The following is a 26172-nucleotide window of genomic DNA, read 5'->3' as shown; positions in this document are numbered from 1 at the left end:
ACTGAGGAGGTGGAAGCAAATGATCAGAAGCTCAAAGTTATGGTCAGACCTTGTCTCAAAATGTGTGTGTGTGTGTGTGTGTAAGTCCTACGCAAATTTGGATGAGTTTACAGTGTGCAAACTGTTTTAGATGTATTATCTTATTATGGGATGGGCATTCACAATATTACCCCCTCCAAAAAAATTAAAAAATTTAAAAAGGAGGTAAGGTTTGTTCGGGAAAACTGACACATTCACCTGAAGAGATAAAGGGATCTGCACATATTTCCCATCATCTAATGGGAAGTGCAGGGTCTGGGCTAGACTGCTCCAACTCTAGACCTCCAGGACTCAACACCAGCCTGGGTGCCTGTAGACCCCTCCTAGGTCATGAGCTCTTATTCCTGGGCCCTTACTAAGCACCCCCAACTCCCTTCTGTCACTAACACTTCCTGCTGCTCAGCTCAGCCTCCTACAAAGGAGCCAGCAGGTCAAGCCCAGTCTTGTGTTTAAGCATAGAAAAGGCCCCTCCTCTTAGCAACAGACGCTAAAGCCTGGTTACTTGCCACTGGGTCTGAGTGCAAGCTCCATTACTCTTAGAACTGATGAGGGAAGAGGGAGAGGAATCTAGACTCCCAGGGGTGTTATTTGGGACAGCAAATCTTCTTTTCATATTATTATGTAACTGTGCTTCAATTTTTGTCCTTTTTCAGAGACTTCAGTGTGTTCTGGGAAGTTCCAAGAAATCTACTGAGAGGAAGAAGAAATAAGGCAAGGAGTGGGGACTAGAGGAGGGCTTGCTGCGGAAGGCCAGGCTATCTCTTCACTCTCTTTCCCCTCTCTCCCTTTCTGCCAGGGAACTCTCTGAGATACTAGAGTCTATGACCTCAGAAAGGCAGCTCTGTATCAGAACTTCCAGAGTACCTGAACGTTCCGCTGCTCAAGTCCCGATACTGGCCTAAGGAACCACAGATTTCAAAGCAGCTGTATGGAAGAGACTGATCCTCAGAGAAACTGAGAACTCTCTATTCTTCCTTCAATCGATACACTTAGAACAGGCGTCATGAGCGACACCGATTGCTCAGCGCAGAAGGTAGGTGTGAAGTTTAAGGCACGTTTCTCTGTACTTGTGTCTTCAACATGTAGGGAAATGAGTGGGTGGGAGGAGGGACATTTCACACAGAGAGATTGCCATGTTAGATTCCTTTGACATAGAAAATATGTTGTGTTTTAAAATTTTACTCTGAACGTTTAGAGTTAGAACCTACTGTCTTTTTCCCTTCCAATGCCCTTAGACTCTGTGCTCCAGCAGGCAGGCCCCATCTTTGGCTGCACATTAGCATATTCCAGGGCATAGTCTTGGGCTGGGAAGGTGATGGCTCAGTGGATAAGAATGTTTGCCGCACAAGCATGAGGTCTTGAATTCATATCCCAGCACCTATGTTAAAATGGGCATGGAAGCATACAGCTCTAACTGCAGTTGGTGGTAGTAAGGCGTGAGGGTTAGAGACAGGGTAGTCCCTGAGGCTTGCTGGCCACTTTCTTAGTTCCAGGTTCAGTGATAAACCTGATCTCAAGGGAGTAAGATGGACTGTGTTCAAGTAGGTCACCTGACCCCCACGTGGACATGCACACCTACACAGACATTATAAGTTTTAAAAATAATTTTTAAATTAAAAAGCTTAGTAACCCATAGGCTCAGAGCTTCCCTCTTGTAATCTTACAGCTTTGGGAGATGAGGCAGGTTAGACTGTACACCCTCAAAGACTACTCCGATCCAGATTTGGAGCATGATGGTAGAGAGCCAAGAGTTCTATTTTTAACTCAGGAAGGAACGATTCTAGTGCAGCAGATCCATGAAAGCCATCATGTGCACTCAGAAATAAACCGTCTATACCGGGTTAGGACAGTAGACTTGGCACTTGGAAAGCCAAGCAGGTGAGACTAGCCAGAGGTGCTTAGTGGATTTTACCTTAAAAACAAACTGCCCCAAAGTCATACTTCTACCCAATCCAGATGTAAGAATATTGAGAGAGGGTGGGGGAGAAAGCCCAAGATGCCAAGACCCACTCACTAGGTTGTCACTTCAAGTACCCAGGGGAGCATTTAAAGTAGACACTTTGTAAATTAGATCTGTTAATGTATCCAAGCCTGTGCTCTGAAATGAGAACTCCCTAAAACTTATCAAAGGAGACATTTAGACATTCATGTTGTTAGCACACCATTTTGTGTAGTGAGCAAGCTGTTATAAGACTCTCCATCTACGCCCATCAGAAATTCTCCCTCAGAAAATTCTTATCCAAAATTAGTTAAGAAAACTCCCTGCTGTGTTGTGGAACCGATTCCTTCCTGCCTGCGCTGATTGTTTATCATGGCCCTGTGTTCAGCAGGCTTCTCTGTGGATGCCTTAGTCTGCACCCAGCATCTAGCTTAAGGATGGATGCAGAGGTCTCATGCTCTTCAACCTGCCCACTGTTTGCTTTTTTTCGTTAGCTGGAGAAGGGCTTTTTTGTCTGTTTGTGAGCTATGGTGTCTCTTTTCTCTGTCTTGAGCTTTCTGAGTCGACTGTGTTCATGTCTGTCACTAGACTCACCCTTTCTCAGGCTGAGAAGGTAGAAGTATAATTCAATGTGCCCCACACCTCAAAGAATCTATAGGTTCTGATAACCAAGACATCCAAGTTAGACACAAGGTTCCCTCTGATGCCATGAGTTCCTGCTGATGCCATGAGATGCTTTTTCCTTCTGGTGACTTTGCTGGCTTCTATTTTGCTTTATTTTAAGGCACATGTTCCTCATGACAGGCAGAGATGACTGTTGGGAACTCTGGGCAAAAGCTGCTTCTCAGTCAATGACCCTAATGACAGAGGGTGTGCCTTTCTCTGTAGCTCTGGCAAAAGTACAAGGATGTACTCAGCTCGAAAGCTTGATCCACATGCCATCGTCTAGCTGATCACCATAGATAGGAACATGGAGCCTTCTGATTGGTTCCACGCTCAGAGCCAGAGGCTAGGATCAGCCACATGTTGTCACATAGATTAAAACTGGAGTAGAGCAGATTTTCCCAGCAGGACTGTATCTGTTTTCTTCTGGTGGGAGGATTAGCTTCCCAGGTGCTCTCGGCACCAAAATCCGGTTTGTCCCATAGTGAACAAAAGCACAACCACCAAGCCCCCTTCCAGATACTATTACGATCTTCTCTGGCTCCACAAGGTCAGGGCTTCAGTGGTGGTGGTGGGGGGGGGGGGAGGAGTTAATTGCTCATCCCTGCTTTTGTTGTAACTTACTCAAGATGTTCTGCTCTGGTGGTGTTTGTTGCTCCTTTAATGAAGTTTTTATTTGAAACAGATTTTAAAGTCTAAGCCAGAGGAGAGTTTTCCTCTGACCACAAATTCTTCTTGCATGCAAAGACACTATGCAGACAGCCCTAACGTAGTCACCGATACATACTTTACATCTGAGCCCTTGAAAGAAACAGGAAACACGCTTGCCAGACTCTTTTTTTTTTTTTGGTTTTTCGAGACAGGGTTTCTCTGTGTAGCCCTGGCTGTCCTGGAACTCACTTTGTAGACCAGGCTGGCCTCGAACTCAGAAATCCGCCTGCCTCTGCCTCCCGAGTGCTGGGATTAAAGGCGTGCGCCACCACGCCCGGCGCTTGCCAGACTCTTGTTTGGATGGTATTGTACCGGATGTGGATGATCATTTCTAGTCGGTTTGGGGATTTTTTTTCCTGTTTCGTTGAGGGCATTGATGCAGAGGTGGCATAGATTTCAGTCATAGAAGAGAGAATTCTTGGAGATGACTGGTTGACTCTCGGGTCCTTGAGATTGAGGTAAAGGACAAAGAGGCAGTCAGTGATTTTGATGAGCATATTAAAGCTGTGTACGATGGGTCATGACTGGAACCCCAATACTTCAGAAGCTGAGAGAAGGATTTTGAGTTTGAGACCAGCCTGGGTTATAAACCCTATCTCAAAAAAAAATGTAGTCATTCAACAATAAAAATAAGTCAGTATGCCAAGTTCTATAAGAAGAAAATAACAAGGTCACCGGTTCTCAAGGGCATCAGGCTTGGGGTGGGCACCAAGAGGTTCTGAATAAATACCCAATGGCCAACCATTGACCGATAGCAGCCTTTGGAGAAACACTATGAGATCAGTGAATCCATTTCATGTTTTCAAAGATCTGAAGCTTACAATACATCTGTGATCATGGCTTTGCATGTTCTCAGCTAAGTTTTGGACCCCTAACATTCCTAGAGTAATTTGCCAACTAAGGGGTTCTTGCCATTACTGACATTTCTGGGGTGAAGAATGATGCACGTTTAAAAACTGCTGCCCTAAAGGACAAGTCTGCCTCTTGTGTGTTTGGGATATGATACCCATCATTCTGGGTCTTGGTTTGATCAGCTAGAATGGGTTACCAAAAAAAAAATTATTTAAGGTTGTGCATGCTGTCATACAATCATTTGGAATTTGGGTAGATAATGTTGCTTATTTAATGATATAGGAGCTCCTGGCAGGGAGTTAATAGAGGTTAAGGGTTATCAGGGAGGGGTTAGTTAGGCTTGGTGATTCATGGCTAATAGGGAATCCTATGTCCTTCTTCCACCCGAGTCTGCATCAGCAATCTTGTATGGCATAATGTGCAGACCCAAGTGAATAAATCTCTAACACAGTGTCTCATCTTAACCAGAGCTAGTTCAAAGTCACGTTCTAGAGCTGAAGTCAGAACCAACACTAGCCCTTTAAAAATCCTTCAAATTATCCTGAAAGTGAAGAATAGCAGATTTCTCCATCAACACACCCCAGTGATGAGATGACATGGCATGTCTCTGTCACACCTCAGATGAAGGGCCTGTCTTGCATAATGGGGCCGAGTCTTCAGATTAAAACTTCATGCAATGCTGTTCAATGTACAACCGCTTTCAGCTCTGTTCAGGAGAGGCACATGGGGACTGAGAGCATCTGCAGGAGATAAAAGATCACACCCATCTGAGGCTCACACCCAAGTGATGAAAGGTGACTCCCACACTCGTGCTTCTTAAAGGAATCACAGAGAGTTGCTTACATGCTTGTTAAACATAGAGGATACCAAAACATTGCCTGAGTATGTTTTTAATCAAAACTTTGTATATGTGAAATGCAAGAGTCAACTTTTAAAAGCTATCCACTTTGGGGGGGCCTCACATGATGGCTCAGCATTAAAGGAGCTTGTCCTTCAAGCCTGGTGACACAGATTCAATCCCTCAAACCTATATAAAGGTGGAAAAAGGGAGCCAATTCCATAAAATTGCCCACTGATTTACAACACAGGACACATCATAGCGCACTCGTGCATAATCAAATCATGCACACGCAAGAATGCATGCACACATGCGCATGCACATACACACATACTCAAACATACCATGTACACAGTCAATAGTACTATTACTAATGTGAATAATAAATGAATAAAAATTAAAAGAATCCTACCCAGGCTTGGGTAATAGACACACTCAAAACTTGGAGTTCCCTGTGGGGTAGGAAAATAAACATTGTCCATAGAAGAAAAGTCACCGAGGAGGTGTTGGAGAAGAGACAGGTTGATGATTTAAAAATGGAATTAGTCATTTATGGTGGATGGAGGGGCTTGAGCAGTACCATGTGCATAAAATGACGAGGAACCTCTGCAGTTCTCACCCTCTCCTGAGCCCACAAACCTGTCCTAATTCCTGAAGAGTGACTTTGTTCCTATTCCCACAGCTTGACAAGAGTGACTCTGTACATCACATGAGCCACTCCCAGGCACGGCCAGAGCTGCCGCCTCTGCCTGTGTCTGCCAATGAGGAGCCATCTGAACTCTATAAGGTTAGTGCCCACGGCTGCCAGCTCTTTTGCTGAAGGAAGAGATCTGAGGAACACACCTCACCTGTAGGGGGACTCATTGGGTTCTAGTCTTGGCAAGTGGAATCAGTAGCTCTCGCCATTTTGCCACCAGAAGACACTGCAGCTATATGCCATAAAGAGGTTTGTGTTTGCATCTGGCCTTGCCCTTTACCCACTGTGTAAAAGAAACTCTATTTCAGAAACTTCACTTGTAAAATAAGAGTAGTTACATGCCTTTCACCATGTTTGTGAAGAATAAAAACATATTGTTGCCTAACTCTTGGGTATTGAATACTAGCTGTTTTCCTTGGCTTCAGATATCTTCCACTGGGTAGACAGAGGTTATCAATGCACAAAGTATTTCCCCAGAGAGAGTGAAAGGTAGAAACACGGCATATAGTGTGTGAAACTTGGTCTCAGTGGGAGCAGAGCCCAGGCTCACTGTCTCTGACTATGTCTCCTTTACATTATTTCCCTCACAGACTGTCATGTCACACAGCTTCTATCCCCCACTGATGCAACGCACATCCTGGACCCTGGCTGTGCCCTTCAAAGAACAGGATCACCACCGTGGACCCAGTGACTCTATTGGCAATAACTACTCCTTGACAGCTCGAGACATGAAGCTGAAAGACCTGTTGAAGGTCTACCAACCAGTCACCATCAGTATCCCTAGGGACAAGACCGGTCAAGGACTGCCACTAGGTACTTGTAAGAACATGCCATATTTTGTGCAGAAGGGAGCTTCGAAGTGAAACTTCTGGGTTTTGATTCTGGTTCTGCCCCTTGGTTGAACCTAAACTTGAATGGTTTCATAGAGCCTCACGTTCCCTACCTATGAAATGGAAATTACTCTAATGGCTAAAGTTTGTACATTATTTGGAAACACCAGCACTGCTTAATGTACTTAAACTACATCACAGATGACTACATCACAGATTACCCCAAAATGACATGACTTAAAGCAAATCCCAGTCATCATCGCTCTGTTTCTCTAGATCAGATCTCTGTATTTGGTTTAATTGTGTAGTTCAAGCTCAAGATCTCTCACAATCATGTAACCAAGGTGTCAAAACCAAGACCATAGTCACCTAAATACCTAGGAAACAACATCAGGGCAACCCACAACACCTAGAAACTTGTGTTTCAAGTTCCAACTGCTAATACTATAATTCTTGTTTAAGTCTGAGTTTCCATAACAAAATATATAACCTGAGTAGCTTATAGACAACAGAAATATTTTAATCTCATTCTGGAAATTGGAAAGTCTGAGGTTAAAAAAAAAAGTAACAAATTCAGTATGTAAAGAGGGTTCATCCTGTTTTAGAAATCAATGTATCTTTTTGTAATTAAATTTTTTTTGTACATTTTTATCATTTGCCCTCCCCCAATGCCTCCCAGATCCTCCCCACCTCCCTACTTACCCAACTCTTTAGGTTCTTTTTCTCTCAAAAAAAAAAAAAACCAAAACAAAGGGAAAAAACGAGACAAAAATAACATAACAAAGCACAGGCACGTGCGTGTGCATGCGCAACAACAGTGAAACAAAAACGAAACCCAGAGAGTTTGCTTTGTGGTGGCCAGCTACTCCTGGCCACAGAGCCTGCCTTAGCACGTGGTTTAAATACCCAATAACAATCCATTGCAGAAAACTGACTTCCCTTTCCCAACAAAAATCAATTGCAAAATTTCCCTCTTGATTCAAGTCAGACATTGTGTTCACTTGTCTTGTTAGTCCTGGGATTTTTTTTTTCCTGGTTTGAACCTGTGCAGGTCTTGTGTATGCTGTCACAGTCCACATGAGTTCATATGTGCATTAGCCCTGTGGTGTCTGGAAGATGCTATTTCCTTGTGTGTCAACCATCACTTCTAGCTCTTACAATCTTCCAGCCCCCTCTGTCACCTAGATCTCTGATCTTGAGGATAGGGGTCTGACTAAAACAACCCATTTAGGACTGAGTGGTCTAAAGGCTCTTGCTCTATGCACATTGTCCAGTTGTGAGTCTCTCAGTTAATTGCCATGTAGTACAAGAAGAAGCGTCTCTGATGAGGCTTGAGAAAGGCCTCATGTGTAGGTATAGCAATGTGTCATTAGACATTTTACTGCTATGTTCCTTTAGTAGAATAATAGTAGCAGGTTTCCCCTTTAGGGCCCATGACCTAGCTAATCTTGGGTTCTTAGTCACCTTAGCAGTATTAGGTAATGGGTTTCATCTCATGGGATTGACCTTAAATCCATCCTTTAAAAAAAATGGTTATTGCTGTACCATTTGTGCCATAGTTACACCACTGTGTCTAGTAGGCAAGTTTCTGTTCTATGTTACAAGGTTTACAGCTAGATGATATTGACTATTGATTTTTCTCCTTCAGTAGCATGCAGAGTAACTTGTAGCATCATGAACACGACTCAGGTTAGGCTAAGCTCCTAATTGGGTACCAGCTTTATCTCTCCATGTTTGATGACATAAGTAAGTGGTGTCCTCAGCAATGGGATTTTACTTTCAGGTTGTGGAGAATGACCAGTCGTCTTGACAATAGCCTGCAATGTTTGCAGAGGTCTATAGCATACCTTTGGTTCAATACTCAACAAGATAAAATCCATTTCCAACACCCGAGGATACACTTGTATGTCTTGTTGAGGCTTTGCCTCCCCTATTATACAGTGACTCCTTTTCAATTTCTTTCACAGATATCCTAGGAAGCTTCTGCAGTAGGGGGTTTCCATGCGACTTTTCAAATGTCCTTTAGTGTTGCCCCTCCCCACATTCCCTCCTTTACTCTGCCTTCTTATCCCCTCCCCAATTTGATCCTTCTATCCAGTTTCCTCTTCATCTCTTTATAGTTCTATTTTCTATTTCCCCTTCCTTGGGAGATCCCCTCCTCCCTCCTGTGCCCTAACTAGCTATCTAACCTCTACAGTTATTTGGATAGAAATACCAGTATTGAAACTTAAAAGCGAATGAACACATAGAAAAGGAAGCATGCAACGTGCGTCTGTGTCTGGGTCACCTCACTCGGGATCATTGTCTCTGACTCTATCCAGAAATTGCTATATTCTCAGAGTAACATTTTATGCTGAAAGAAATCAATGGATCTCTTGAGTTCTCATTTTAAAAGGAGGGCATCTAATCCCCAAGTCTCTCAAAGTGTCGCTTTAGTTACAAATATGTCTTTAACATTTCTATGCTATGTTTCATTTTCTCAGGCTAAGTATCTTTAGCAAGTAATGGTCTCCAGATAAAATTTACTAAAATTGTTTTTGTATCAAATATTAAATTTATCTGTACTTACCTTCTTCTTGTTGCAAATGACAATGGCTTATTTGCAGCTATTATATACTTGATGATACAGGTTTTTTTTTTTTAATTTGTGAGTGTCATAAAATTTTCCTTTAAAAAAAATAAATTCACTGAGTACAAAAGCCTGAGTCTACTTTACAACAAGTACTAAATAATATAATTACTGCTTAGAAAATAGAATGTTAGGCCTTGAATTAAGGAGGAAATTGTTAGTAGTCGTTAAATGTATGGATAAGTGGAAGGCACGCTCACCTTCATCTTAGAACTGAGAAACTGAGACCAGGATTAATTAGGTGGCCTCTTCAGAGCCACACAGGTAACCAGAACCCACCTTTCCTTCCTCATCACTCCCCACCACATTCCCTCCCTTACTGTTCTCTAAGACCATCCCCAAGGGCCACATCCCAGCAGACAGAGAATGGCTCAAGGCTGCCCATCCCTGATGTCTTTCTTTCTCCACTCTCACAGCATTCACAGCATCTAAAACCTCAACAGAGCCCTCCAAGAAAAAAATGAAGTTCAACCTCAAAGCCAAGGATGATGTTACCAGGTAAGGTGTCACTATGAGCGCTATAGAATAGAGGAGATTGGGTGGAAGCAAGGTGCTCTATGGTCTCATTCAAGCCATAGTCTGCTTCTTGTCTTCAAAGCATGGTCACACACGCAGTCCATTTCCTCCACCATTTTTCAAGGCTCTCTATAAAAGTAGGTTAATGGACTGAGTAAAGCCAGTGTTTATAGCATGTGAAGTGTTGCATATCTGGGTCATCTGACATGCACACATCAGATGCCACTAGATGACATAAAGGAGAGGGGCTTCCCTTGCCATCCTCAGGTTGGAAAAGTAGAGCCTACAAAATGTAGTTGCCTCTGTGGGGACCCCTAAGAGATGAGCTGTAACAACTTTTCAGGATGCCGTTTGTATGCAAATTCTCATCCTCCTTGAGCGTAAAGAACACCACCGACTCCTCCGGTGTGACCCACCCAGAAAGCAGACCCATGAGTCCAGAACAACAGATGGATGTGATGTTGCAGCAGGAGATGGAAATAGAAAGTAAAGAGCAGAAGCCATCTGAGTTAGACCTGGAGGTACTTCCTACTGTGCCCCTCTCCCAACTTGGCAAACAGTATCTCGGCATCTGAGTGATTCTAAAGAGCAAATGATAGTCACCTGGGGAATGTTCAAAGAAGACTGAAGTCCAAATTCCACCACAGAGACTGAGGATTTGGATGTGTGTATGATTGCTTTCTCTACTTGGGGATGGGGGTCACATGGAGGTGCAGATCTTAGAAACTGGAGCTTTCGAGTACATAGTTCACCACATGGCAGCCCATGGTGGGTGACTGAATTTTTGCCACACAAAGAAGGGCGCTCAGTTACATCTGAACTTCAGATAAACAGCGGAGAAGATCTTTTGTGTAAGTGAGCCAATTGTGTTCTGTTTTTTTGTTTTGTTTTGTTTTGTTTGTTTGTTTTTGTTTTTTTCAAGACAGGGTTTCTCTGTATAGCCCTGGCTGTCCTGGAACTCACTTTGTAGACCAGGCTGGCCTCGAACTTAGAAATCCGCCTGCCTCTGCCTCCCAAGTGCTGGGATTAAAGGCGTGCGCCATCACCACCTGACCTGTATTTTTTTTTTTTTTTTTTTACTTTTTGGCAACCTTATCAACCATAAGCAGGATGCAGCCTGTGGATGCATTTTGAAAATGAGAGGAATCTCTATACGAGCTCCATCTCCTATAAGGAAAACTAAGATACTCAGAGCTGAGCAGTTCTCTTTCCCTTTAGTGAGAAGATCCTGCCCATGGCCTTGTCGTATGCAATGTGTGTGAAGTGACCTGCAGAAGAGGTGGATGGCTGCTGTGTGAATGGCCCGTGGGCTGCTTGATGGTGGATTGGCTGGTGGGTGGAATAGATAGGCACCACCATTTGGTCATTACCTTTTTCTTTCTTCATTTCCGGAAGAGATATTACTACTATTTGACCAATGGTATCCGAAAAGACATGATTGCCCCGGAGAACGAGGAGGTGATGATGCGAATTTACAAACTGATTCCTAAGCCGCTACTGACAACTCCAGCCCTTGAACCCCTTCAAGTCTCACTTAGGTCTGAGAAGGAAAGTGACTATTACTATAGCCTCATGAAAAGCATTGGTAAGTCTGGGCTTCAGTGGGCAAGAAGCTCCTACACAAAGGGCACTGCCTTTCTTCTGTGTGTCTCTGCTTTGTTATTGCTGCTATGAGGTAGCTGGAAAAATCAGTTCAAAGGAGGAATGGTTCAGCTACCTCTATTGTGTTTAGGTTGTGATGGAGCAGAGTATCACCCAGCAGGGGCACGTGTCGCCACTGAGCTGCTCACTCAGGGAGCAGAGAGGAGAGAAAGAACATGTGTGTGCCAACAGGTTTCTCCCTTTGGATTTTGTTCTATCCAGGCTTCCATCCTATTAGATGGTCCCTATCTGCAACCAAGACAGGTCTCAGTTAATGGCTCACATGCCAATCGTCTCTGGAAGCATCCCCACAGACACAACCAGGAGCATGCCCTACTAATCTCTCAGGCACTGTCCAATCAAACTGACAGTCAAAATGAACCATCACACCGCCAATTTATCCGTCACCACCCTGATTTCACTGAACTCACCCCAGAATACTATGTAACCTTTGATGCAAATGTTTCCCCATCCCAGGCACCCTCACTAAGGTTTACTTTTGAACTAACCATCTTCAAATAGGCATGCTTGTGGCCTGACAATCTTGGTAAAAAAAGCAGGTTCTGATTTAGTAGCTGTGCATCTGGGGTAAAGCCCAAGATTCATGACTGATAAGCTTCAGGTGACATGGATGTAATAGACACAGACATCACATGGTGGGTACCCAACCTTCAAAATGTAGCTCAAGATCTGCCTGTTCTCCGAAGGGTTTTCTCCCTTCTCCTCTGTTATCCCTTCCTCCTCTGCAGTCTAGCACCTCTACTTTCATCTGATCCTACTTTACAAGTCCTCCTGGGCCTTTTTTTCTGTGCTGTTGTCCTCTCAGATCTGTAGCTTTGGGCTCCTTCTTCAACCATTAGCTTTTGGGTAGTGATGGGCACATCACTGCTCCTTGCTCCCTTCTACCCTGAACCCAGTGTCATGGACAGACCACACTGGGAAGCATTTACGGACAGATGATATGAGAGAGAAAGGGGAAAGGTGACCCTGTTATTTTTCTGCCTTGTTATTGCATGTCTACCAAAACCATCTAGCTATGTCTGTTTTACTGTCTAAAGAGGTCAGTGTAATGGCTGTCTATTATCACACAGAAACCATTTCCAAGAAGAAACATGTAAGGTCTTTTGCTTCTAGCTCCACCTTGCTTCTCAGGCTATATACCTGCCTCACCACTTTGTACCTGACATATCTGCTACAGCCTAGCTCACAGCTCCTTGACCAGACCGTCTGACGCTTTATGTCTATCTGAGACATCCCCCTGTCCCCAGTGTTCTTCCTCTAATAAACTCATGTTCATTCTTCAGGGTGCAGCATAATTGGCACCCGACAAAAATCTCAACAATTTTCCTTTTCTAACAAAACACATTTGATGTCTAAATTTCCATTTATAAGTATCTGGTGCTGCTTATGGTATTAATTTATATGTTTGTGTGATTCTCATGGTGAGATAAGTCAATCACTAATGGAGTACAGCAAATGCTAGTGCACTGGGAAGTCACACTTCTTGCAGTGATGCATCTTCAGAAAGAAAATAACATATACCAACAGAATTACTGCCCCCAATTAATTCACATATAACAGCTTACCCCTGACCCAGCCAAAGAGGAGGCCTTTTGGGGTGTAAATGACCAGAGACCAATTTCCATTTGGAGTATATGAAACTAGGAGCTCAGGATGTTTAAAGACCATGCCTAGTAGGGGATCCTTTCTCTTCATTCTAGTTGACTACATCCTCATGGACCCAATGGAAAAGAAAAGGCTGTTCATCAAGAGCATCCCTCGATTGTTTCCTCACAGAGTGATCCGGGCCCCTGTGCCCTGGCACAACATCTACCAAAGTACCAAGAAGTGGAATGAGGAGCATTTGCACACAGTGAATCCCATGATGTACAAACTCAAAGAACTGTGGTTTGCAGAGTAAGGAATTGGCTCCTGGCCTTTTGGTTTCCTTTCTTTATTGTTCAGCACAGAAGTGAACCTCTTCGATATGGTGCAGTGTGAGCAGCTCTTGTTCGGCAGTAGAGTGGGTCCAACCGAGATCCCTAGACAGAATGTGTGAGTTGTGAACATGAGCCTACCTACGGGTATAAGAAGCCCTCCTTTGCATTCCCCAAATACATTCCCCCTGTCTGTCAGCACAGGAGCATGGTGGGTAATAACTCACACTTTGAGCCATTCCGTTTGTGTCCAAATCTTTTAATTAATTAATTAATTAATTAATTAATTAAATGTATATGAGTGCACTGTAGCTATCTTCAGACACACCAGAAGAGGGCATTGGATTCCATTGCAGGTGGTTGTGAGCCAACATGTGGTTGCTGGGAATTGAACTCAGGACCTCTGGAACTAGTGCTCTTAACCACTGAGCCATCTCTCCTGCCCTGTGTCCAAATCTCATCTCTGCTTTGCAGGTAGATGGGTGTGCTGCTTTTCACCTTTGGGCCTTGCCTTCTTGGTCTCTACATTTGAAACAAGAAGATGTTTCTGCTTTCTAGGGATATTAAGAGAAATAGGTAACTCGGTCCATGCAAAGTACTTAGTACCTGATAAAACTTCAGTACCCAAGAGGAATTAGTTCATTGTTACATGCATTGTGGCACTTGTTACCCTAAATTACAATTCTACACTTACTTATCTCCCTCTCCTTTTGAGACGTTTAAAGGCTTGGATCTGTTTTTCTTTGTGGAGTTCAGTTGGCAAGTCATAGTCTCTCAGTTGTATTTATCAATAATTATATTCACTCTAGGAATTATAGGAATCTAGATGAGATGGAGAGGAGACCCATTTTTCTCTCAAATTTCCAAACCTGAGATACACAGCTGACTCTTGTTATATAAAGAGATTATTTCTAGGACCCCAGACACTATAGTTCATGATCTCTCAAGCCTCTTACATAAAATACTCTAGTATCTCCACAGTCTCATACTTTCCATATGCTAAAATCATTTCCAGAGCAATCATCCTGCCTAGGACAATGGAAGTACTATGCTACAGGGATTGTTTAGGAAATAATTTCAAGAATAAAATCTGTATCTGTTCAGTACAAAAGCATTTTTCAGAATAATTTTATACACACTAAAGGCTGAATCCATGCAATGCACTGCCCACAGATATAAAAGAGCAACTGTAAAACTCACTTTCTGTTGCTGTGATAGAGGTCACGATTATAAGTAACACAGGGAGGAAAGGGTTTGTGTTGGCTTGTGGTTCCAAAAGGATAGAGTTTTTTATGGCAGCGAAGACATGGCAACAGTCAAGGAAAGCATAGTGGCAGGATCAGGCAGTCACATGATCATGATCTATCCACACATGGAAAACAGAGGGAAGAGAAGTGGGGTGGGACTAGAAACCCTTAAGACCTGTCCTCAGTGATTGTCTTAGTCAGGCTTCTTCTTGTTGACATGAAACACCATGACCAAAAACCATCTTGGAGAGAAAAAGAGTTTATTTGGCTTACATTTCTATATCACTGTTCATTACAAAAGGAAGTCGGGACAGGAACTGAAATAGGGCAGGAAGCTGGAGGCAGAAGCTGATGCAGAAGCCATGGAGGGACACTGCTTAAGGTTTGTTCCCCATGGCTTTCTCAGCCTGCTTTCTAATAGAACCCAGGATCACTAGCCCAGAGAGATAGCACCACTCACAATGGGCTGGACCCTCTCTCATCAACCACTAAGTAAGAAAATGCCCAACAGCTGAATCTTATGGAGGCATTTTCTTAACTGAGGCTCCCTCCTCCCAGATGACGTTAGCCTGTGCAAAGTTGACATGAAACTACCCTGCACAGTGATGTACTTCCTCCAGCAGTGCCCCACCTCCTTGGTATTCCAGAGTCTTCTCAAACAGTGCCATTGATTGGGGACCAAGTGTTAAAGTACAAGAACCTACAGAAGACATTCTCATTCAAACCACCGTGCTCACCCCTTTACAGTGCACATACAGTAGTTTTGATGTTTGTCACAAGTTTGTGTCAGCTTCTAATTAAAGGACATGTTTGTTATTCACATCCAATCCACCCCTCCAGCTCCTGGAAACCACTAGTCTTCTTTATCTCAGTAGATCTTCGGATTCTGGTTGTGTAATATATACTGAATCATATAATACATGGTCTGGTTTCTGAATTAAATACAATGTTCTCAACTTCCATTCACAGAGAAGGAAATATCAGTAACATTTCTTGTTGTAACTGAATAATATTCCATAGTTTGGCAGTACCATATTTTGTTTAACCATTCTATTAGTTACTGTGGGAAAGGGGAGAGAGTATGGCTTTTTTTTTTTTTTAATGGGCTCCTCAAGAAAGGGTACAAATCAGATGGGAAAGGTTACTGAAAGGTCAGGCTAATGAATCATTTCAACCGATTAGAAAAATCAGGGGCACAAAGTCAGCAAGGGGAAAGATTTGTCAAGGAAATTACACATTACTGTGTTTCCTATATGATCAACTTGTGGGATGTGGCAAGTGGCAGAGTGACCACAGATCCAGAGAAATGGGAGGAGGAAAAAAGGAACAACTAGGAGGGATGAGGAGTCACCCTTTCATTCAGCAAATATTCGGTGTGTCTACACGGTATAAGCATAGATACATAAGGGCTGTCTGGTGAACCTGATCAAAGGGTGAGCAGTGTTGGTCAAGAGCAATCATATGTAACTAACTCATCATAGGAACTCCAGCAGCAAGGCTGGGGAAATGGCTTAGTTAGCAAATATGCACATAGCATAAGGACCTGAGTTCACCCTTCAGCTCCCAGGTAAAAAGCCAGCATGATGTCACACATTTGGAATCCTACAAATGGGGAGGTGGAGACAGGAAGTTCCAGGCCAATAAAAGACCCTGTCTTTAAAAAACAAGATGCCCCAGCACTTGGGAGGCAGAGGCAGGCAGATTTCTGAGTTTGAGGCCAGCCTGGTGTATAGAGTGAGTTCCAGAACAGCCAGGGTTATACCGAAAACTCTGTCTCAAAAAACCAAAACCAAAACCAAACCAGCCAAACAAAAAAGCCCCAAGGAAAGGTAGCTAAAGTTGACCTCTGGCTTGCGTGCGTGCATGTGTGTGTGTGTGTGTGTGTGTGTTCCCCACACAGTGGTGGGGAACAGAGAAAGAGGGAGGAGGAAAGAGAAGAAGAGGAGAGAGAATTCCAAAGAGCTTCATCAAAGCCATCATGAATGAAGCTTTGGGCTTACCTCCCTGCTGGGTTGGTGCAGAGAAGAATCAGAAGTGGTCCATGAACATCTGCTTCTTTTCACATGCTCAATTCCAGGGCACAGCATTCACACAGAGCAAATTGTGAATGATGCCTCTGTCATGCAGTAGCACTGGGCAATGTTTTAGTTTGGACAGCAGAGAATGGAGGGATTGGGGGGTCTTCATTACTTCCTGTGCTTCTCTACCCACCCCACTACCCTCTGAACCCCCTGAAACTGCCCAGAATCACTAGCTTAGGGGGTACTAGTCTAGCTTAAGAATTCAAAAAACTGAGAACATGTGTCCTTTGAACCTACCCCACTGGATGGATTAGTCTCTTACTGTGGCATTTCTCCCTCGCTTCTGGCAGATTTCAAAACCTCAGGTTTGTTCGAACAGCAGACTTACTGGCTGGAAAGTTGCCCTTGCTGCCTCACGAGTACAAGGAGGTGGTCCAGAAGCACTGCCGGGAGGCGCGTCATATTCTACTCACCAAGTCAGTGTCTCCCGCAGAAGCCCGGGATTCTAAAGGGTTAAACCTCCCTAAAAACGAGAGCTGATTCCCCCCAGAAATGATGGGAAGTTTGTTGACTTCCCACGATCCCTTCTTGACCTGTCCCTGTCATGTGCCTATCCTCTGGCAACCTTATATCCAACAGCCCTCTCTGCCCATCCCTCCCACACTCCCTCTGCCTTTTCAGAACCATGTTTGGTCAGGATACCACTCTCCTTGTGTCTTCCTTGTGATTCTCTCATTCTTGATGCTAAGGCATAAGGTACTGGAATGACTTGCATTGAAATGACCCAAAATAAGTAGCCTCAAGTTCCAAAGTTAGGGAGGCTTCAGACATTAGGCAATCCTTTGGCAAATCCTTTTCTTTAGCAAATGCATTCAGTACTATATCCAGAACCAAAGACACTACCAAGTGATGAGATTATCAGTCAGGCTGTCTTTTGCTGTAACAAATACCAGAGAACAATCAACTTAGGAAGACGCTCATATTTTCAGAGGTGTCTGCCCATCATGATGGGGTGAGACTGTGAGAGCTAAATGGCTCGCAACACAGTGGCCAGGAAGCAGAAAGAGAAAGCGCTGGAGGCTTCTTCCTTCTTGCTCATTTAGCTGAGCCTCCAGCCTGTGGTTCTACACTGTTAACGTTCCTCCCCCTTCCATCAATCCTCCTGGAGATAAGGTCACTCCCAGAAGTGTGCTTTAGTAACCTCCTAGGCTCCGAGAGCTCAGAGAGCCACTTAGGTGGGTGTTCTCCTGTCTCGGTAGATGGATCCCCACCTGTGCCCAGCTTTTTGTGACCCAGAAGGAACACTGGGTTCACTTCGCTCCCAAGAATGACTATGACTCCTCTCGAAACATTGAGGAATACTTCGCTTCTGTTGCTTCCTTCATGTCCCTACAGCTCCGAGAGTTGGTCATTAAGTCCCTCAGGGACCTCGTTTCTTTCTTCATGATACATAAGGTTTGTAGGGGAGTCCATACCCTCTCCTCAAGTTTATAACAGACAACAGAAAGGGAGGGTGAAAATTTTTTCTAAGAGGAAGATAAAATAACGTGAAAGAAGTAGAAATACGGAAATTAACAAGTGAAGGAAGCAGGGAGACTTACAAGAGATTTGTTTGTTTGTTTGTTTTTGTTTTTGTTCTTGTTTTTAGATCATTTTGAAGGGCAGGAAGGATTTAGAAATAGGACAGGAGCCATGGATTAAAATAAGCTATCCCATGGAAAGGCCTTGGGAACTAGAGAAGGCATAAGCTCCCGACAGGGAAGACTCGATTTTAAGCATGCCGATGTCCTTTCTCAGTGCTAGGATAACACTATGAATGGATAGCAGAACCTGATATATTTTGTATCTCCTAAAGGATGGAAATGATTTTAAGGAGCCTTACCAAGAGATGGACTTCTTTATACCTCAGCTAATAATGATTAAACTTGAAGTGAGAGATCCCATTATTGTCTTCAACCCAACTTTTGATGACTGCTGGCAATTAATAAAGAATTCCTTCTTGGAAATTATTAAGAATTCTGATGGGATCCCCAAGGTATAGTTTTTGCCTAATCGTTCATTTATATTTTTATATTTGAGTTTGTTACTAAATAATCAAATGGCTGGTTGCAACATCATGGTCCATGTGCTATTCTGTTAGGCAGTTTATCTTTGGGATTCATCCTCAATGCACCTCCTTGTTCTGAGGAAGATTAATATAGGTCTTTCCTACATCCCTCCTAAATTTCTGCCTTTGTATGTCACCCAAAAGGGAACAGACAATTTCCAAGGCATCCTACATGGGTTAAAAATTCTTTGAAGATGAGCTGGCATGAATTTTGCCAAAGATTTAAGCAAAAATAGATATTGCTTTGTGTTTTGAGGTTCCACGGCATCCATGGGTTTGTTTGCCACTGTAGGGTTCTAGGAAGAGAAGAAAACCCTTCCTTTCCTGGCTCAAGCTCTTTATTTTGAGCTTCATTTCCAGAGTGGAATCACAAGTAAACTTTGCCTACATGACCTAATGTTTTTCTATTTCCCTTTGTGTGGTTGGTATGACAAGAGGACCCATGTCTAGTTCCACATAGGAAAGGGACCTAGGAGATCTCTGTTTCTGTCTCTCTCTGCCTCTGTTTCCTCTGTCTCTGTCTCTCTGTCTCTCTGTCTCTCTCTCTGTCTCTCTCTCTGTCTCTCTCTCTCTCTCTCTCTCACACACGCACACACACACACACACTCGAAGCTAAGGACCTAAATGTAATCATTAGCAGCCGTGTTAAAGCCAGGCTCAGTGCCATGTGCCTACAATCCTGGCACAGGATAGATTGGTGGAGTTAGGACTGAGGCTTGCTGCCAGCTCGACTAGCAGAATTCGTGAGCTCTAGATTCAGTGAGAACCCTGTTTTAAAAAGTAAGATGGAGAACAATAGAGGAACACACATGATTTCATCCACACCCTCACACATACAGGCATGCAGAAATGAAAAGACATTAGGTAAAGTGGGAAAGGAGTCTCACACACACACAAATATGCACACATGCACACATGCAAACACAGACATACACAGTTTATGTTTATGGAGAAGCCTGTGACATGAAGATTCTAATTTCTCCAGCAACCCCTGTGCTTGGAATTTTGATATCAGCCAAGCTTGGTTGAACATGGAAATAGAAGGGGAAGGAGTGAGCACCTGTCTTACAATCAACATCCCTGCAAAGGAAAATGAAAGAGAAGACTGTAACTTGAAGGGATAAGTGTGGGGCTGGGGACACATGAAGTACATACCCCTTGAGTCTGTGTCTCTGCTGTTGACTGGCAGTGTTTACAAGCAGCTGGAGCTGGAGCTGGAGCTGGAAAGTCAGCTTCTGGGCTTCCATCAGCACTGCAAACAGCCTGGCAGGAACTGGTACTGGACTGAGTGTATTATAATGCCACAATGATGGACTCAGAGGTCACAGTTTCTAGCAGGTTGAAAAGCCAGCCCTACATACATACAAATCATGTTGTTACTAAACTATGGAAAGAAACCACAGGCACTGGGTTCTCTTCTAATGTCTGCAGTACCACCTTCCTCCCAAAACCTCAGGCTTTTTGCTTTGAACTTAATCGCAAAAATTTATATTATAGTCTGTAGGGTTGAATGTCTATGATATACACGTAAAACTAGCAGCAGATGAATGGATATCTCCTATGCCTTGCCCCATCAGGGATTACAATAAGTTGAAAAAGTTTCAAGCTGAAATTCAGCTCTGTGTGTGTGTGTGTGTGTTGTATTTGTTTATGTGGGTGTGTGTGTACCTATCTACATAAATACACATATATGTGATACAAGTGTGTGCATGCATGTCTGTGGAGAACAAAGGTTAAATGTCTTCTTAATCTATCTGGACATTATTTTGGGGACAGAATCTCTGACTGAACCTGGAGCTTTTCAGTTCCTCTAGGCAGGCTGGCCTGTGAGCTCTTCCTGCCTGCCGTCCCAGTACCAGAATCACAGACACCTCATTGTGCCCAGCATATACATGGGTCCCGGGGATCCAAACTCAGGTCCTTGAACTTATGTGGCAAGCACTTTACTCACTGAGCCATCCCCAGACCCCAGTAATAATTTAAACCATAAATAACATTTGAGCTGTAAAAAGGAAATTGTATCAGTGAGAAAGAGTTACTGAAGGAAACCAAAATAAATAGTGTGGGCCATGGGCCTGAGCAGTACCAACCAGGAAGACAAGGCTGATAAAATCCAGACTCAAGTGAAAGGGGTGAAAGAGATGCAGAAATCAAAGTTGAATGAAATGAGAGGCAAAATGTAGCACATAGAACTGCAATGGGCATCTTCCCCATGGCACCATATTACCTTTATATTCTAACTTTTCATTCTTTGAGGATTCTGTATATGTATACAATGAAATATAATCTACCCACCCTCAGTTCCCCATGTATCTCTCTTGTGTTCCTTTCATTATGAGGAGAGTGCATACAGGACTATGGAAAGAGGCTGCTGGGCCAGCCTTTGCCTTGATGGAGGAATCCACTCACTCAGCATTACAGGCAATACCAACATCAGAGATAGATATGGGGGAATCCTTGAACATGGTGGGGAGACCAAGAGTGCAGAATCAGAGAGCTGAAAGGATAGGTAGAAAGTTACAGTTTCGTGCATAGAACAGGATCATTCTTGTTTACATCTCAGAGTGTCCACTGGACACAGGAGAACCTCCACATCACCTCCACAAGGAGAATTTCTTTCTCTCACTCAAGACTTCTTCCCAACACAAGCTCCACAATTCCATTCACACGGAATCTATTGAAAGGCCTGGAGGATGTCAGCTGTGCTTCCCTGGGGCCCCTTTGCCCAGGCCCTGGACCAATGGCAGTCTTGTTTCTTGCTTTCAGGCTTTGCTTACAACATATCTACAACAAAGAAGTTGTCCTCCACCAGTCTAAAGCTTGTCACCCAAGGAGGACCAAGCTCACATGCACTCAGTTCCACCCTTTCTAAACTGCTGCTCTATCTCCTAAAAGGCAGATGTGTAATTTATAAGGCATAGAACCTTGGAGAGCAGTCTGAAGATCTTTGCTGAGTCCAGTCACTAAACATTATCAAAGCAGACAAAGCCCTGTGATATGGTAGTGAGTCTCTGGAAGGGACTCTACAGCCTGTAGGAGCCATGCACATGAAAGTACTCTTGGGGACACACATGCATATACCATTAAAGAGTTGGAGAGTTTGTGCTTGGGGGGCAATTATAAAGTACCCCACAAATAAAAATGGGATGGGAGTGTGCAGACAGGTGGTTCTCCAAAACTCTGTGGTTAGCTAACTTACCCGATAGATGAGCTCCAGGTTCAGTGAGAGACCCTGATTCAAAAAAATAGCCCTGTCTCAGGCTGTGTAGTGAGTGGCATATACCTGTGTACCCAGCACAGAAGCAGGTGAAATCTAGGCCAGCCAGGGCTACAAAACAAACAAACAAACAAACAAACAAACAAACAACCCTGTCTCAAAAAATAAAGTTGAGAGTGATCAAGGAAAACACTTAATATTGACCTCTGTGAACATATACCCATACCTGGTACACACATGTGCACACATCTACACAAATGCAGGCATACACCAGCGAGATGGAGGCATTGTTCTTTTATTTGTTCTTGTTTTTTTCTAAGCTAAGAGTATAACCCAGCACCTCTCTATTTTATACAGGTGAGAGATTCAGTGAGCAGTGACGTCCTTGGCATGCAGCACTGTTAGTGATGAAATCAGATTTTGAACCCAGTCCTCAGTTCTGATTAGGAGTGAAGGAAGTAGTGGGGAGGAGGGCAGTACCATTAGACTATTCATTTTCTGCATGCTATTTATTGAGCACTTACTAAGTACAAGGCTCTTGCTAGGCCTGAGAATACAACAATGTACATGTCAAATAAAGCCAGCCACTTAGGTTGTTGGGGAAATAGTGTAATTGGTAAAGTTTTTGTTACCTAAGTATAAGGACCTATGTTGGATGCTCAGAACCTGTGTAAAAAGTTAGGCATGATGACACATGCTTATAATCCAAGGGCTGCAGTTGGGTTGCAAAGACAAGAAGTTCCCTTGGGTTTGCTCGCCAGCCATTCTTAGCCTAATAGACAGCCAGGTCCCAGTAAGGAACCTTGTGCCAAAAAATGAGGTAGATGTTTCCTGAGGAATAACACCCCAGGTTGACCGCTGGCTTCAACATGTACCTGCACACACACACACACACACACACACACACACACACACACACACACACACATACACACAAATGAACACACATAAGCATTTACACATAAATTATTCCATTATAGTATTTATACTTCCAGGGTCACCTAGAATAGCTTATTGAATCGTCATTTAATTTCAAGAGTGATGAGTACCAAACAGATCAAATGGTGAACAATTAAACAGAGAAACCCACCGCCTTTGGGAGCCCAGAAGAATTCTCTAAGAGCATGAGATGGGAAAGGAACAGAAGCTGAAGGGACAAGAGAGAGTGGGAAAGTGGAAGGGGAGAAGGAAGATGGAGAGGTAGACGGACAGCAGGGCAGTTCCACCAGTAGCCAAGAGGAACGAAAGCAAAACTACAAACAGTCACACCCCTGAATCGAGTCCACAGGCAAGAGCCTGTGTTGGAAGGAAGCCTTTGGCGTCTTATATCCGTGTGAGTCCGTACCTAAGAGTGACTTCTGTTCTTCAGGTGGAATCTATACTCTTCCCGGATTTGAAAGGCTACAGCATGATTCTTGGAACTGTTAACCCCGAAGAAAGCCTTGTTTCAGATTTTTTGGATCAGACTTTAGAGGTATTTAAGAAAAATCAAGTTGGACCTTACAAGTAAGTTGGTTTTGCTCTCTCTTTAGAACTGAGTTGGCTATAAAGCTTCTAGTGTTGATTCTCGGTCGTCATCAAACAGTCCCTGCCCCCCCCCCACACACACACACACACTGAAACACATGGATAAGAACACTGGTCAGTCCTTACCCACACTGTATGACTGTCTGACTTCATCCGCATTTTACAGACAGGAGAGTGTAACTTTCCCACTGCTAAGCTGAAATAAATAGGAAAGCCAAGACTCAAGTTCAGGTGCAGATCCTGCTGGTCCTTAAAAAAAAAAAATCCATATCCACAGGGTCATTGGAGATTTCTGGAATTTAGAAAAATAATATCCTGCAAGATCTGGGACAACCAACTTTTAATTCTCCTGTGAAACTTGCAATTGTATTTCAGGTTTTGTTTGTTTTAGAGTCAGGTTCTCACTATGTAGCTCATCCAGGTCCCCAAACCATGATCCTCCTGCCTCAGCCTCCCAAATAACAGGATTGCAGGTGTGCACCTGCATGAAACCCATACAGGTCATGAAACCCATGAACGGTCTCAACCAATAGGCTCACATCAGTGTAGGACAGCTTTCCACATAAAATATTTCCCTCTAAACGCATCTTAAGTTTGGAAGTCACATGACGAGATCATTCTAAAACAGTGACCACTCAGTTTGCCAGCAAATGAATCTGATGCAAATGTGTTTAGTTAACAATTCTGAGGGAAGAACTTTCTGTTGTGGGGGCTGAGACCATCCTGTATATGCTGGGATGTGTAGCACAATACTCAGCTGTACCATGATATGCCAAGAGGAACTGCCCTACTGTGACAACTGGAAGTGTTTCCAGATGTGGGGCAAAATCCCTTCAATTGAGAACATTGCTTTATCTGTGTAGAAACCAGTCTCACGTTTGGAATCCTGCCTTGGTGTGTTTTATATGGAGGCTTCCCTGCTCATGGGTCTTACACATCCACTTCTTTCTACACTGACAGCAGTGCTAGGGCTTCTCTTCAGTCCCAGGGTATCTGTGGGATTGTTTGACACTTAGAAGTGTACCTCAGGGTTCCACCAAGCCATTCTGCATACTTAGTACCATCTTTATGTTAACCCAAACTTATTTTAAGTCAAACCATCCTAGATGTATCATCCAGTTGGGAGAAGATTACCCAACCATTCCTGCACGATCTGAAAACAGATGAATCTAATTCCATATGACCTAAGTTACCTAATTCCAAATTTCATCTGAAAACTAGGCATAGAATTTGGGGGTTAGAAAGAAAGCTGAGTGAGGATGCTTGCTTTACATTTACTATACGTCAGCATAGCATTAATTGTTCTACATCTCTTATTATAGTTAGGGTTTATTATAACGTTATAAAATATGGTTTTTTATAGCCACTTAAAATAAAAACGCAATGCTGGTCTTAAAAAAAAACAGCTAAGTATCTTCTCTAAACTTGTGCAGAAAGGAAGTCCCAAGATTGGGATTAGAAGCTAAAATCCTGAATTTCTAATTATATTTTCATTTTATTGTTCTTTCTTGGTTTGAGTTCTTGTTTTAAGTACTATTACCTATCTTAGTTCCTCCCTCGCTCATCTAATTCCCTGACCTGTGTTTATGTGCTTTGTGCTGTGTTCTTCAACACGAAAGATACTTAAATGTATACAAGAAATATGATGACTTGCTGGACAACATGGCAGAGCAGGGCATCCGTGAATTCCTGAAAGAAAAACATGAAATTGAGGACTTTGTGACGGTAAGAGATGCCACTTAGAGTGTCACACCCTGGTCTCATGTGCTACAGTCAGTTTGTTGAGAAATCAGTGTTTTGCTACAAGCACCAAGCTTAGTGTGGGACTAGAATTGGCCAAGGGGAAGAGGCTCTGGGCAAGGAGTCGAGCTCAAATAGTGATTAAATTATGAATGTGCTTCTTTCTATAGAGTATCAATAGCATAAAAAAGAGGAAAAATGAAATTGCATCCATGCACATCACCGTGCCTTTGGCCATGTTCTGTCTTGATGCCGTGTTCCTAAATTATGACCTCTGTGAGCGAGCCCAAAATCTTAAAGACAATTTGATTCTGTATCAAGTGAATGTAAACCGGGAAACCAATACCAGGTATAAAAATTCTAGGAAAAATATCGGGCTGTGCATATGGCTTAGTGGTTAAGGCTCTTGCCACGCAAGTGTGAGGACTAGAGTTTGGATTCCCGGAACTCACCTACGTGCCATCTGGGTGTGGTATGCCACCTATATTTTCAGCTTGGGAAGGCAGAGAGGCAAAGGAGGATGATTTCTCACATCAACCACAGACCTCCACACTGGTGTAAACTAGATATGCACATTATGATGACGGTAGTGGTGGTGGTGGTGAGGGTAGTGGTGGTGGTAGCGATAGTGATTGTAAAGGAGATGATGGTGATGGTGGTCGTAGTGGTGGTGATGATGGTGACAGCAATGGCGATGGTGATGATGGTGGTCATGACCATTTTTTTCTCTGTAGCATTTGCAATCAGTACGGCACCATTGCTGACAAAGTCAGTGAGATCCCTGCCAATACTGCGGAGCTAGTAGCACTCATCGAATACTTAAAGAAATCCAGTGATGTTACTGTGTTCAAGCTCAGGAGGCAACTCAGAGATGCAAGTGAACGGCTTGAGTTCCTGATGGATTATGCAGACTTGCCCAGTAAGTCTGTGCCATACGTGTGCTCGCGCATGCTTGTGTTTCTCTATAAATATGAAAATGTGATGTATTTATACTTTAAGAATAAAAATTTGGGAGAAAGTA

The 26172-nt window shown here is 43.3% G+C and overlaps 1 protein-coding gene across 1 annotated transcript in view; it reads left to right on the top strand.

Moving 5' to 3' along the window:
- Positions 1 to 952: 952 nt before the first annotated feature.
- Dnah3 (dynein axonemal heavy chain 3) overlaps positions 953 to 26172 on the top strand; it is a 163931-nt gene continuing 138711 nt past the window's right edge. Inside the window, exons 1-14 of the mRNA XM_021168736.2 lie at positions 953 to 1072; positions 5725 to 5829; positions 6330 to 6552; positions 9615 to 9696; positions 10058 to 10235; positions 11110 to 11299; positions 13077 to 13272; positions 16911 to 17036; positions 17820 to 18015; positions 18416 to 18595; positions 23254 to 23390; positions 25031 to 25136; positions 25322 to 25500; positions 25886 to 26070. Of these exons, the coding sequence (XP_021024395.1) occupies positions 1043 to 1072; positions 5725 to 5829; positions 6330 to 6552; positions 9615 to 9696; positions 10058 to 10235; positions 11110 to 11299; positions 13077 to 13272; positions 16911 to 17036; positions 17820 to 18015; positions 18416 to 18595; positions 23254 to 23390; positions 25031 to 25136; positions 25322 to 25500; positions 25886 to 26070 (2113 nt within the window). The 5' untranslated portion in view covers positions 953 to 1042. The remainder of the gene's footprint in view (positions 1073 to 5724; positions 5830 to 6329; positions 6553 to 9614; positions 9697 to 10057; positions 10236 to 11109; positions 11300 to 13076; positions 13273 to 16910; positions 17037 to 17819; positions 18016 to 18415; positions 18596 to 23253; positions 23391 to 25030; positions 25137 to 25321; positions 25501 to 25885; positions 26071 to 26172) is intronic.

Source organism: Mus caroli, chromosome 7 (genome assembly GCF_900094665.2).
Source record: "Mus caroli chromosome 7, CAROLI_EIJ_v1.1, whole genome shotgun sequence".
Classification (NCBI taxonomy): domain Eukaryota; kingdom Metazoa; phylum Chordata; class Mammalia; order Rodentia; family Muridae; genus Mus; species Mus caroli.
Note: the sequence above shows the minus strand (reverse complement) of the source record. Positions and strands in the feature narration are given on the sequence as shown.